The sequence below is a fragment of the Nicotiana sylvestris genome, chromosome 4, assembly GCF_000393655.2.
Source record: "Nicotiana sylvestris chromosome 4, ASM39365v2, whole genome shotgun sequence".
NCBI lineage: Eukaryota > Viridiplantae > Streptophyta > Magnoliopsida > Solanales > Solanaceae > Nicotiana > Nicotiana sylvestris.
Window position 1 is genome coordinate 152,355,504 of NC_091060.1, and position 14,794 is coordinate 152,370,297.

A 14,794-nucleotide genomic window follows, 5' to 3' on the forward strand; every position below is an offset into this window, starting at 1 on the left:
TAAATGCAAATAAGTGAAGCTTTAGATAATTTTATGCTAGAGCTTTTATAAAGACTCTGATGGCCCGTTGTGTATGATAAGGTGCTCCATAAGCGTCAAAAGATGAGCGCTATTATCATAATACGTGTGAAAAGTCGATAGCATACACAATGACCGGAGGATTTATCCACTTACTACTTACATTTGAGCCTTTTTGCCGATCGATCTTGTATTTTAATACATTGAACACTAGTCTAATTTTTAATCTTGGAAGTTGAGCTTTTTTTATTAAAGCAAATCTACTGGTAATTTCTCATATTATCGCTTTTAAGATTGGTAATGCATTGATGTATATTCGTTGCAAACTGCACACTAATTGCATGCCTTAACGTTCTTCCCTTCTTGCCAATGTGGCTTGGTCCAAATAAGTAGGTTCAAGTTCTTTTCAGCCAAATAGCCAATAAATTAAACAAGGATAATAATATTTGATTTATTTTGATATTTCAAATTGTTTATACGTAATCCTATTGTCTATCAGTTCTCAATAGAAGAAGGTAGAAACAAAAGAGAAAAGAAATCCTCTTCTTTCATTTTCTTGATTTACATACGCTTTTATTCGGAAAAACTTGCCCATACCCAATGTTTACATTAATCTAATAAAGACATAATATCGGTCTTTACATACACTATTATCACTAAATCATAGTCGACAAATATCCTCACCTCAATTCATTAAATGATGGTTACTTTATAAAACATGAGAGTTACTCCTCATGATCAAGAAGAAATGATAGATGAATTTTTACATAGTCAATATACTTTAGGGTATTTCTGTTGGATCTGTTATTTTAAGGTAACAACTAATAAAAAATTGCAAGGCGATGTTGCTTCCAAAGTTATTACAAACTTGGCATCATATTTTGATAGAGACCAATATCCATTCCATGGTAAGCAATTGGTGCATACATCCAGAGTTCGTCCGAGCTCAGTAACTGCAGCAAGAAATGAAATATATATTAAATTATGTTATTTTCCTTCCGATATTCAATCAATCAAATTTATGAAATTAAAGCACATAATAATGTGAAGGCTTTGTTGTTTACCTTAATTTGAAGCTGCAAAAACTTCACATAAGTAACTGCTTCTTCAAGCATTGTGCTAATGTCAACCTGATTTATATAGCAAATAGAAAACTACTCAATAAGAGGATTCTTGAATTTCTTCATTCCTTTAGATGAATTCACAGGCGTTTGGACATAAAAAATATTTATAATTTTTTTAAAAAATATTATTTGGAGTTAAGTTGAAAAATAGTATTTGGAATTTAAAATTATGTTTGGACATGCATTTCAATTGAAAAAATATTGCAATTTTGCGGGGTTGAAAAATTGGTGTCGAAAAATCTCCAAAACTTGCAAAGTTTCATGGACAAAACACGTTTTTGAAAAAAATAATTCGAAAAATAGAAAAAAAAAATCTATGGACAAACGCGCAAGTATTATAATAAAAAGCATTATTACCTTAGTGCCATTGGGAACAAGGTTCTGCAAGATTCTCAATCTTTCATTGATCTTTTCTCTTCTTCTCTGCAATTGTTGCAAATAAAAATCTTAGTTTATTGACATTTTGAATCTCTAAACAAGTTAATGAACAATAAGTGAATGAAATGAAGCTGGTGTTAATTATTACCCTTGCATAAAGGCTTTGTGGATCTGTAGCAGCTCCTCTACTTGCTCTTGATTTCCCTTTAGATTTTGAAGATATTGCACCTCCATTTAGTTCCTGAGAAGCATTAGAATCATCCTCAGAGCTACAGCAACTTGAGCTTTGTCCATTTTGAATAGCTGCATTATTAGTTCCTTGATCTTCTCCTTCTTCATTGTTAATTTGAGTTATCTTCTGATTCTTTTTCCCTTTTGGCTGTGCCTTTTTCTTATTTTTCTGCACCTGCATTGAGTAAATGACATAACCCCATTAGATATTCATGTACAAAGATAATATTAATCAATCTCTTTTATTAAAGTTCTTAATTTAAACTCACATCTTGTGCTGACCCCCGCGATTTCTTCTTCGGATTCTCAGGTAATTCTTCCTTGAGTTTTTGTTCCTTTGAACTTGATTGAAGTGCAATTTTGTCAAACTTCCTCTTCAGCTGCATTTCCTTGTTTGAAACAGGGGAAATTCCAACATTGTCCAATTGGTCACATACCATCTCTTCTTTAGATAAGGGTGAGTCCATGTCATTAGTATCATCAGGAAAATTAATAGACAAATTTTCAAGATTATTTTTGTTGTCCATAACAAAGAAATCAATGGACTGATCATCAGTTTGGTTGCTAATTGCTAGGAGCTGATTATTAACATCATGATCAATGTCGCGGCTCGGATTGTTTGGAAAAAACATGCCATCACTTCCACAGCTAGTAATGCTACTTTCATGAGAAAAATACTGAAAGTTAGTGTTAGCTTCATGTTGTTCATCACCTATTTGATAGAATGCTGATTGTGGTCGACCATTCTCATAGCTCGAGCCAGCATTTTCGTGAGCATTAATCGCGAACAAGTTGCCTTGATCGCCATGCAATTGAAGCATGAAATCTGCAGTTTCAGTACTTGAAAATAACTTGGTTAATGACTCCCATTCTTCATCAAAAAAAGCTCCAATTTGCTCCATTCTTTTTTTTTTTGGTTAGAAGTGTAAAGGGAGTTAGGCCAAAGAGAAATAGAGGTGGCTTTACTAAATACTATTGTCAACTGATATACTGACAAAATAAGGTTTTGAGGATGATCTCACACTTGGAATGAACGAAAAGTTGGGGACATTTATACGAGAAAAGGTTACAAAGGAATTGAAAGAATGTTTAGTTGAAGATTTACTTGATTTTTTTAATTGAATTCCATAATTCCAAATGATTAATTTACAAAGGTTTTTTTTTTCCAATGTGGGGCCAACCAACAGGCAAAGTACAACTAAGAAGAGGGGCCAAGTTCATGCAATAATGAAATAAAATATGTTAGCCTTTCAATTGGATTAATGCAATCTTGGACTTAGCTTATTATGTCATTATGAGTCATTGAAGCTAACTGTCTTAATCTAATCATTGGGTCATGACAATTAACCACACTGATTGATAAAAATTAATGGAAAGTGAACAGTAATTAACAGAAGAGATGTTAGAACGTGGTAAGCTTTTCTTGAATATACTATGAGTTCTGTTGGAATGAAGAGGACGTGGGAGATGAGTGTGCAATCTTTTAAACTACTAGCGAAATCCGACACTGTAACCGCAAAGTTCGTTTCTTGTCTCTTTGTTTTGAGAATTTTTGGTTCTCAAACCTAACCATTGTTACCCTAGTTGTACTTGAAATACAATATAATATCGTTACATAAGAATATCAGTTCATGTATTTCCCCTCTTCCTCTTTTTATTTCGTCAAAAGGAAAATACTCCATTTGTGCCCCCCAAAAAAACGACAAGGTTTAAAGTACAAGGGTTATGAAAAGGTCTAAAACACAAAGTATCAACACATGTAATCGCATAGTATTTCGCAAAACCTCTAAATCAACTTATTTTGCAAAGTGTTTTTTTGGGTAATTTTTGAACTACCCGGGTTTCCGATCCTAACAAATTGGTATCAGAGCAATTTGTTAGGATTGGGAACTCGGGTAGTGCGAAAGTTAACCAAACAACAGTATAATGAATGACCCTTTCTCTCTCTTCAATTTTCTCTCTCCCCGCTAGTGCACTCCCCTCTGCTTTCTGATTTCCCGACGCCGGCAACCTCAGGTAAGTCATCCTCTCTCTCTCCTGCTCTTCTCCCTCCTTCCTCTCTCCTCCCCCCTCATCTCTCTTCTCCCTCCTTCCTCTCTCCTCCCCCCTCATCTCTCTTCTCCACCCCTTTTCTCTTTTTTCTCCACCCTTTCTCTCTCCTTTCTCTGTTTCATCGCCGAAATTTCTGGCCGGCAACCTCCAAGCGCCTCTCCTCTGTCTTCCTTCTCTTCACCTCACTCCCTTCTTCTCTCTTACCCCCATAAACCCGTCTCTCTCTCCCTTTAATGGCCATATTGGGTCGGCTGCTGGTAGTTATGGCGAGGTGCATGGTGGCTTTAGCCTTGGGGATAGGAACGGAGGAGGTACTTCGCTGTTAGACTTCGCTAAGGCTTTCGACCTGGTGATTGTGAATTCGACTTTTTCGAAGAGGGGGGAGCATCTGGTTACTTTCCAAAATTCGGCAGTGAAGACTCAGATTGATTACCCTCTCCTCAAAAGGTGTGATAGAGGGTTGTGCAAGGATTGCAAGGTTATCCCAGGAGAGACCCTCCCGACTCAGCACAGGCTCTTAGTGATGGACATCGACATTATAATGAAGAGGAAGAAGAGGTATGCTCGTGGCCGACCGAGGATTAGATGGGGAGCTTTAACCAAGGATAAAGCACAGGAGTTGAATGGAAGGTTATCCACTATGAGAGCTTGGAGAAGTAGTGGAGACGCGAGTACTATGTGGTCAACGACGGCGAACTACGTGAGAGAGGAAGCGAGAGAGGTGCTAGGGACATTAAAGGGTTTGTTTGGTAGGCACCAAGGCGACTGGTGGTGGAATGACATAGTCCAAGGTAAAGTGGAGGCGAAGAAGGTAGCGTATGTGAAGTTGGTAGGGAGCACAAGCGAGGAGGAGAGGAGAGCAAATAGAGAGAGGTACAAGGTGGTGAGGAAAGAGGCAAAGCTGGCGGTCACGGAGGCTAAGAATGCAGTGTTTGGTCATCTATACGAGGAATTGGGGGAGAAAGGCGGGGACAGGAAGTTATTTCGGCTGGCTAAAGCGAGGGAGAGGAAGGCCCGGGATCTGGACCAAGTACATCAAAGACGAGGATGGTAGAGTATTGATGGGAGAGCCCTAGATTAAGCAGAGATGGCAGACGTATTCCTAAATGAGGAAGGGGACCGGGATATAGCGCTAGAGGATTTGGGGCATTCGGAGAGTCTTTGAGATTTAGGTATTGCATGCGCATTAAGGTGGAGGAGGTCGTGAGGGCTTTGCGTAAGATGATTAGGGTAGAGCGACTAGGCCAGATGAAATTCCGGTTGAGTTTTGGAAGTGTGTGGGTAGAGCAGGATTGGAGTGGCTGACAGGATTGTTCAATGTTATTTTTAGGACGGAGAGGATACCGGAGGAGTGGAGGTCGAGTACAGTGGTACCGTTGTTCAAGAACAAATGTGATATCCAGTGTTGTAACAATTATAGGGGTATCAAGTTACTTATCCATACCATGAAAGTCTGGGAGAGGGTGGTGGAGGCGAGGGTGAGGAAGACAACGTCTATATCCGACAACCAGTTTGGGTTCATACCGGGTCGCTCCACTACGGAAGCTATACACCTTATTAGGAGGTTGGTGGAACAGTACAGGGATAAGAAGAAGGATCTGCACATGGTGTTTATTGACTTGGAGAAAGCATATGACAAGGTCCCTAGGGAGGTGCTCTGGAGATGTCTTGAGGCAAAAGGCGTGCTGATAGCCTACATAAGAGCGATCAAGGACATGTATGATGGAGCTAAGACTAAAGTTAGGACTGTGGGAGGTGACTTGGAGCATTTTCCGGTTGTTATGGGATTACACCAAGGCCTGCGCTTAGCCCGTTCTTATTTGCCTTGGTGATGGATGCACCGACACACCATATTCAAGGGGATGTGCCATGGTTTATGTTATTTGTTGATGACATAGTCCTAATTGATGAGATGAGGGTCAGTGTTAACGAGAGGTTGGAGGTTTGGAGACAGACCCTCGAGTCTAAGGGTTTCAAATTGAGCAAGTCTAAGACGGAGTACCTGTAGTGCAAGTTTAGCGCTGAGTCGAGGGAAGTAGGCAGGGACATGATGCTTGGATCACAGGTCATCCCCAAGAGAGATAGCTTCAAGTACCCTTGGTCGATGATTTAGGGGGACGGAGAGATCGACGAGGATGTCACTCGCCGTATAGGAGCGGGCTGGAGGAAATGGAGGCTTGCATCTGGAGTCTTGTGTGACAATAAAGTGCAACCGATACTCAAAGGTAAGTTTTATATAGGTGTGGTTAGACCGTCCATGTTGTATGGGGTAGAGTGTTGGCCAGCTAAGAACTCCCATATCCAGAGGATGAAGGTAGCAGAGATGAGAATGGTGAGGTGGATGTTCGGGCACACTAGTATAAACAAGATTAGGAATGAAGATATTCGAAAAAAGGTAGGCGTGGCACCTGTGGATAACAAGATGCGGGAAGCGAAGCTCAGATGGTTCGGGCAAGTGCGGAGGAGAAGCCTTGATGCTCCGGTGAGGAGGTGTGAGCAGTTGGCTATGGTGGGTACGAGAAGAGGTAGAGAGAGGCCTAAGAAGTATTGGAGAGAGGTGATTAGGCAGGACATGGTACGCCTGCAAATTTTCGAGGACATGACCCTTGATAGGAAGGTCTGGAAGTCAAGCATTAGATTTGTAGGTTAAGGGTAGTAGAGCTTTCCTTACTTCATACCCGGGGTGAGGCGGGGTTGGATTAGGGTTGATCTTAGATGGCTTGCAGTTTATGTTGAGTTCATACTATCCTTGCTCTTTTTCTTAGCCCCGAGCCTTGGATGCTGGTTACTGTTATTGCATGTCATTTATCTTTTGGTTGTTATGCTTCTATTACTATTACGGTTTCTACTGGAGTTACTAATGAATTATCTTTTCTTGTTTTTATTGTCGTCTTTCTGAGTCGAGGGTCTATCGGAAACAGCTTCTCTGCCCTATCTGGGTAGGGGTAAGGTCTGCGTACACATTACCCCCTCAGACCCCACTTTGTGGGATTTTACTGGGTAGTTGTTGTTGTTGTTGTTTTTCAAAAGGTGAATTTCAGAAGAAAAAAAAAATATGGTGAAAAGTAGTTTGTGTTTGACTAATTAATTTAAAAAGCACTTTTGAACAGTAATTAGTATTTTAGCCAAACTTTTAAAAAGTATTTTTATGTATATTTTTCTCAAAATTGGTTTTCGAAAAAGTGCTTTTAGGGACAACATATTTTTTTTCTACTCAAAAGCATTGTTTTTCTTTCTAAAAGTTTGGCCAAACAACTTAACTTTTGAAGAAAAACAATTTGTCAAAAGAAGCTTGGACAAACAAGCTATTAACTCTCTCTATATATATATACAGACAAAGTTTAATAAATCAAAGTAAGATACTATAATTCACAAATATTTATAGTTAAAAATATTTTTTAAGATGTTTTGAAAAGATGTAAGAGAAAAAATCATTTAATTCTCCAACTAACAAAGTGCAATTCTTTTTTATGAGACGACGAAAGTAAGTTGTAATATCTCAAATGTGATGGTAATTAACAAGGACAAAAACTTAATGTTGTTTATACCAATAAAATGAATACATGATACGTGTTTTTATATATAGAGGATGTTTGGCTAAGCTTATAAGCTGGTCAAACTAGCTTATAGGCACTTTTTAGCTTATCTGTGTATTTGGTAAAGTTAAAAGTGCTTATAAGTCAAAAATAAGCCAAAAGCCAAAAGCCATAAGTCGGTCACCCTCAACTTATGAATTTTTAGCTTATAAGCACTTTAAATTTGACCAAGATTTTTACTATTTTATCCTTAAAATATTTCTTTTTAGAAAAAAATTCCTACATCGATACTCACTACCTCAAGTATTTTAAGATAAGCAAATTCTCTATTCCTTTGCATATTTGTAACTATGTGATTGTATATTAATCTTTGAACTGTATGTAACAATGAGGACATATCAAATTTTTGGTGTATTGCTTTAGTGTTGTGGTGATGAAAACAGTGTTTGTTTCTCTTCAAATATTTTGTTCTATTTATGTTTATTTTTTACTGAGAAACTTTTTTCAATTTATTAATTATTATAACTTATGGTTATCATAAAATAAATTATATTATCATAAAATTATCTTATCTAAGCACATTTGTATTTAAAATAAAATGACAAATAGAATATTTTATATTTGAATAGATTTGCAATCTAAAATTTTGAAGAGTTATAAGGTTATTTAAGTTATTTTAACAGAAAAAGAGCTTATCATCACTTTTTTATCAAATACTGCAGCAACTTATTATCAATTTCAGCACTTGAGCCAAACACGTGCTTATTTATTAAATCAGTTTCAACACTTAAAAGTGTTTTTCAGTACCTAATGCTTATCAGCTACTTCAAATCAGCTAATCCAAACGTGTTCATAGTCTTAAAGTTGTTTCGAAAGGATTATCGTAGTTTGACTTGAAACAAAACAAACTTCAATAAAAGAGGAAAGACTTTTGAGATATCATATATGTGGTCTTAAATAAACCATAACATTTGTGTGACCGTAAAACAATTGAAACTTGTGGTCTGAAACCTGTCATAACATTCTTATTAAGGAAATATTGAAAGGTACCAATTTTTTGAAACAGAGTAATAAAAAAATAGTGCCAATCTTTTTAAAATTAAACAGAGGGAGTATTATGATTAAACATAGTTATTTAGTATGATTTTGGTATAAACATATTGGATGTGAATAAATACGGATTAAGAAACTCGTCTTAGAATCAATTTTTTTGAAGATAAATGAGTTGTGAGTGTAGAGTTCAAATCTTATCAACCACTTCTTTTGTTTCTTCTCTCTCCTTTTCATATTCATATCCTTCCCCCAAAAGAATTAAAGAGAAAAAAATTAATTAGGATAGTGATATAACTTAGCTGTGATATCTTAGTTTTAAGATAAGAAAAAGGGACTCTGAAAAAACACTCAGATACAGGAATGAAATCAAAGGGGTAACTGATTCAGATAACCTGAACTTAGCCATTCCTTACCCTTTGCCCTTTGATTCCGCCGTTTCTTTCGCCAATCTCATACGCGTCGGAAAAAGACTCCTTTCATACTATTTATTTGTTTATGTTTACCAAAATAACATAAAACTATTAGTTTCATTAATATTAAATATATGTCTTGTAGGAAGCTTCTGTATGGGTTGCCTTATTACTTTTCAAGGTAGTTTGAAGGCCACACCGTCCATTGCACGATCTCAAGAGATAAAAAAAGACCTAACAAACTACTTAGCATTAATCGCGGAGCCAAAATTTTCACCATTGAGTGTCAAAATATAAAAAAATAAATATATCAAAAAGTTTAGGGAGTCAACATATAATAAATATACATAAAATAATTTTTTTTATCTTAGCAATACAATGTAAATTTCCGGCGAAGGAATATCGATTAACATACTTTGGTTGAATGTAACTCCGCTGCTGCTTAGCATTTATTAAAAATGAAAAGGCAAAATGTGGAAAATTAAGCAACCACAAATGAGGGGAATAAAATCTACTTTTTTGTTGAGGAGTAAAGAGATTCGAACAAACTCCAAAAACTAAGATTTTGTTCCATTGAGCAGACGGACGGCTGTGCACGACGTATTGTTTTTTATTTATTAAAATATCTGCCATCCTAATTTCTCTAACAAGATGTAAAGTTGAAAACTAGTTTTTTTGTCTTATCAAACTACCAACTCAAGCGTAACCCTTGGCGGAGTCATTTGTAACTATGGAGTCATATTCCGAATTATGGAGTCATATTTTGAATCCAACCCTGTTATTGCTACCAACATTACATGGAAGAAGATACCAACAACCGCATGTTCGAGATTTTAATTCTTTTAAGGTATTGAATTTTGAATTAATAACTTATTCATATTCAATGAATTTGTAAAAACAAAAATATACTATTTTGGATCAAAGTTATATCGTACGATCGAACTCACAACCAGAGCTCTAGCTCCGCCACTCGATACAACATATAAATTGTTAGGACCGTAAAAATCAGATGTCATACGGAAGCTAGCTAAACAAACATTGAGCGACGATAAATCATACAACAAAGGAGAAATATACCAAAAGAGACACAAACAATTAACGTGGTTCGGTCAACTGACCTACGTCCACCGCGGAGATGAGCAATCCACTATATAAAAAAAGAGTACAAAATATCGAGAGAACAACCTCACGAAGAGGCAAACACAAGTGACACACTAACACTTGTCCCGTAAAGTTCTCCCCCTAAATACTACTCTCAAGCCCCTATGGCTACATTGTGGATGCTGCTGAATGAGAAGGACGGATCCTCAATTTATAGAACTCCAAACTTTTTCCTACAAGAAAAAGGACTAGCCAAGTATAGGAGAATTATAATTTCCTTCTACAAAAAGGAAAACCCAATTAAGGTAATTATATTGCCCTTTCCTCAACAAATAGGAAAACCAAATATGTTAAGAAAATTATGGCAAACACCTAACATAAATAACGGGTTTGCATATTGTTTATGCAAATGAAATTTAACAATAAAAAATATTAAAATTTGAACACATAAGATTAACAATATATTGGATTGTTATAAGAACCTAACTATTGAACTCATCAAAATTTAAATCTTGCATTTGCCATAATACAACAATATATATATGTATATATGTATGTATGTATGTATGTATGTATGTATGTATGTATATATGTATGTATGTATGTATATGTATGTATGTGTATATATATATATATATATATATATATATATATATATATATATATATATATATATATATATATATATATATATGTATGTATTTGCCTTGTTTAACAATCTTAAGCGGTCGTTTGTTTTGGAAAACAAGTTATCACATGATTAATTATTCCAGAATTAGTTATCCTGGGATTAGTTATCACACTCTCTCATATATAGGGATAAAAAATACTACAATCCTAGGATAACTAATTCCGAGATTAGTTATACCACGATTTTATTTCTGTTGGGATTTCATGTATTTAAGTATATTAAATACTTAAAAGAGGGTGAATGAGAAATGGAGGGAAATGAAATTTTTGAGTGAAATGTTATGTTTCCCCCTTGGCAAAGGGACATTGTCCCATATTGGAAGAGGATGAGGGTTTTTATGGGTATATAAGCAATTGCTCTTCTTTAGCTCTTAAAGAGTTGAGAAGAAGGCAAGCCTCGCGTCGTCGTCGTCGCTCGCTCGGCTTCGGCTTTGGTCAAATGATTGATTGATTAATTTTTTGGACCAAATTTATTTGTTAATAGTAAACTATTAACAAAAATGTTATTAAATATCTATATATTATTAAAAGGAAGGAAGTCTAGCCTAAGATTATGCCAAGTGGCAGCGTAAGAGAATGCCATGTGTTCATTTTTAGGACAAAACTTAGTTAATTAGTTATTAGTTTTAAATTTTAAATTAAAATATTTAAATATCTATTATTTGAAGAAGGAGTAGTTATTTATTCAATTCAAATAAGTAATTAATAATTAAGAAGTTACTATTAGAAATAAAACTTCCCATGGTTTCGTAAGAACCTAAAATTAAGGAACATATCCCACGAACTCCCACCCCCCAAAATATAACCTGCATCCCCTCCTTTTTTTTTATCCCTGAAATTTCTTTAATAAATTAACTATGTATCATTCTTAAAGATATTACAGATTATTTACATTAACATTTTAAATTTAAAAATAAATTTTAGTTATGCTTTTAAATTAAAGACAGTTACAACTTCTATTTATGTTTTAGATTATCTAATATATCTCCCAACCTAAACTCAAATTTAACCACTATTATTGTTATCTAATTATCTTTGTTCCTCAAATGTCTAAAAGAAAAGAAAGATGCTTAAGATGCAAAAACATGCTTTTTACCTTTATACGTAAGTAATTTTTGCTTATATATATTAAGTTGTTTATTTTATGCATTGAACTAGAAGTTTTAAAACTGCATGTAATTTTGTCGGTTGTTTGAGAAGATGATACTTCAGCTTCTGGATACTTTTTCCCAGTTTATTTGTTAATGCGTCGGTGTTTAAGTAGATTCAGGGTGAAATAAGTTGCAGTCTATTGGAACATTTGGACTTTATTTTTGCAGTCTATAGATTTAGTATTTTTAATTATGATATTTGAATCATATGAATTTGTTTTTGCAGATGATCTATTACGTATCAAAGATCAAGAACACCATCTTCTATACTTGAAAAAAATTATACGCTTCTTTCTTATGTTTCTATATAAGAGCATTTATCAAAAAAATTTAGCAACATAAGGTTAGATGTTCTTCTCTAAAAGAATCTCTTAATTAATCTTTGTTATTCTTCTATCATCATGTTTAATTTTATAATTTAATTTGAAAATATTGTCCAGTATGCTTAATACCATGATATTTAATTTTTGGCTGCAGGAAAAATAAACTTACAACCAAAAGATATCCTTGGTAAGTTGGTAGGTGTAACGACCCGACCGGTCGCTTTGAGCTTTTGCATTTCGCCAGCCAGTTCTCGGGCATGACTTGCCCCGTGTGGTGTATTATGACTTATGTAAATCGTTTATGTTGGGTTTCAGGTTAATCAGAATGAATTTGGAAGAACAGTCTCAGTTGAAAGCTTAAAATTTGAAAGAGTTGACCAAAATTTGACTTATGTGTATTTGATCTCGGGTGAAAATTTTTATGATTTGGTTAGCTCCTTTAGGTGATTTGGGACTTAGGAGCGTGATCGGAATGCATTTTAGAAGTCCGTGGAAGATTTAGGCTTGGATTGGCGAAATTGAGAATTCGGCGCTTTCCGGTCGATAGGTGAGATTTTGATATAGGGGTCGGAATGAAATTCCGAGAGTTTCAGTAGTTTCGTTGTATCATTTGGGACGTTTGTGCAAAATTTGGGGTCAATCGGACTTGATTTGATAGGTTTCAGCATTGTTTGAAGAATTTAAAATTTCTAAGTTCTTAAGCTTGAATCCGAAGTTGATTTAGTGTTTTGATGTTATTTTGAGTGATTCGAAAGCTTGACAAGGTGTTAATGATGTTATGGGAGGTGTTGGTATATTTGGGTTGAGGTTTGAGGGCCTCGGGTGTGTTTCGGGTGAGTTTTGAGCGAGTCCGGATATTTCGGAACTTAGAAAATGGATGGGGGCAGAATTGTTAGCGCTGGCTGCGGTAGAATTAGTGCAGGGCGCGCTGGCTTAGTGTTGGGTGCGTAAAAGTGACCGCGGCCGCGGTCATGAAGATCTGCAGATCATCGGTCCAACTTCGGAAGCTCATATCTTTTGATCCACAAGGAATTGTGAGATGATTCAAAAATGAAAGTTGTAGCCCTTCGTGTCTAGTTTGTTTTAATAACAGAATATTAATATTAAAATAAATATTAATATTAAATCCTACAATCCGTTTTTCAGTTGTGTAACTGAAAATTAAACTACCCTATTCAATTTTCCCTCTTTATTGTTGAGTAAATAGCCATTTATATTATGTCATTTATATTGTGGCCGTTTTGCATAAACAGTCATTCTGAAAAGTTGCACCTCTTCAGATTTCAGCCCAACTTTGGCTATAAGTACAAGTCTATTCTGCTCAGAATTTTCATACGATTTTCTGAGTTTCTCCTCCTTCTTCTGCATACTTTTAACATCAAAGAAAGCAACAGTAAGTGTGATTTGCTACCGAACTTTGTGTTCGCTGAAACACTAGGGTTTGAAGTACCACTACACTAGTGTGTAATTCGTTCTATCCTGGGAGGAAATAATCTGTAACCTAGGGTACTAGGAGGGGATTAAATTCCTTAAGGAAACACTGTGAATTTAGTGGACTCGGATTAAAATTCTGTTTCTGTTTTTCATTTCTGTTTATGTTCATTTATAATTTCCAGAATTATTTTACAAATACAGTTTACTAACAATTTCAACTAAATATAGAATAAACTCATCTCAAATTTAATCTTGAGATTATAAATTATTCATTATCTCTCGTACTAAACGAGCCCTTGATGTATCATCGCCCTTTAATATTGAGCAACGTGTCCCATTTAAGTGACCATGCATTTCAGTTTGCGGAAAATAATAAAAATCGTTTAAAAATGTTTGAATTTCAGTTTCGTGTATGGAAATTCTCAAAGTGGTTGGAGACAAGTTGGGCGCACGAGCACTAGCAAAGGAGAGCAACCTGGACGAGCATCAGCAAAGGACGGTGGGAAGCATTGCGTGAGCTTGCAAGTATATCGAGGGCTGCAAATCAACACAGGTTTAGTTCTCGGGAATTGGTACCTCCCGTTCTACTGTTTTCCTTTTGGTGTTAGCTAAATTGATGTTACTTTAGTTCACAATAGTTAAATCATTCAATAGGTGTACAGGTAGTCACTTCTTTCCTTCTAGTTTGATTCGTTGTCCGTGGTGCACTAGCGAGTCTTTTGTAGATCTGTCGTAGGTGTAGTGGCGGCAGTCTGGGATGATAGATTAAAGGCATGTCCTCAGGTGGGGCAGAGGGGGGGGCAAAGAGTGGGCTCGGGGTCAGGGGGTGGGTCGGGAGGCAGGGGAGGTAGAGTGGGCAAGGGAGCCTATAGGTTGAGAATCGGGTCATGGAACATAGGTTCGCTAACGAGTAAGTCTATAGAGTTGGCGAAGATCCTTCAGAAGAGGAAGATTAATATAGGCGTGTGTCCAGGAGACTAGGTGGGTCGGATCGAGGGCGAGAAACGCGGATGGGTATAAGTTGTGGTACTCCGGAGTCGTGAGGGGTAAGAATGGAGTGGGTATCCTAGTAGATAGCCATCTTAGGGAGTCGGTGGTAGAGGTCAGGCGTGTGAATGATAGACTAATGACTATTAAATTGGTGGTGGGTGAGTGTACTTTAAACGTCGTTAGCGCGTACGCACCGCAAGTAGGTTGTGATGAGGAGATTAAAAGGCATTTTTGGGAAGGGTTGGATGACATTGTTCGTAGTATTCCGCCTTCCGAGAGGTTATTCATAGGAGGGGATTTCAA

The 14,794-nt window shown here is 36.1% G+C and overlaps 2 protein-coding genes across 2 annotated transcripts; one reads left to right on the plus strand and one right to left on the minus strand.

The window, feature by feature from the left end:
* Positions 1-603: 603 nt before the first annotated feature.
* Positions 604-2,755, minus strand: LOC104249519 (transcription factor RSL2). The gene is made up of 5 exons (XM_009805954.2): positions 2,021-2,755; positions 1,669-1,926; positions 1,500-1,565; positions 1,083-1,148; positions 604-971 (listed from the first exon to the last, which is right to left on the minus strand). Exons 1-5 carry the CDS (start codon positions 2,651-2,653, stop codon positions 879-881), a joined length of 1,116 nt encoding a protein of 371 aa, XP_009804256.1. The 5' UTR covers positions 2,654-2,755; the 3' UTR covers positions 604-878.
* A 1,571-nt stretch (positions 2,756-4,326) lies between these two features.
* LOC138890359 (uncharacterized) lies at positions 4,327-5,635 on the plus strand. Its single transcript, XM_070173740.1, has 2 exons — positions 4,327-4,853; positions 5,134-5,635. Exons 1-2 carry the CDS (start codon positions 4,327-4,329, stop codon positions 5,633-5,635), a joined length of 1,029 nt encoding a protein of 342 aa, XP_070029841.1.
* Positions 5,636-14,794: the final 9,159 nt, after the last annotated feature.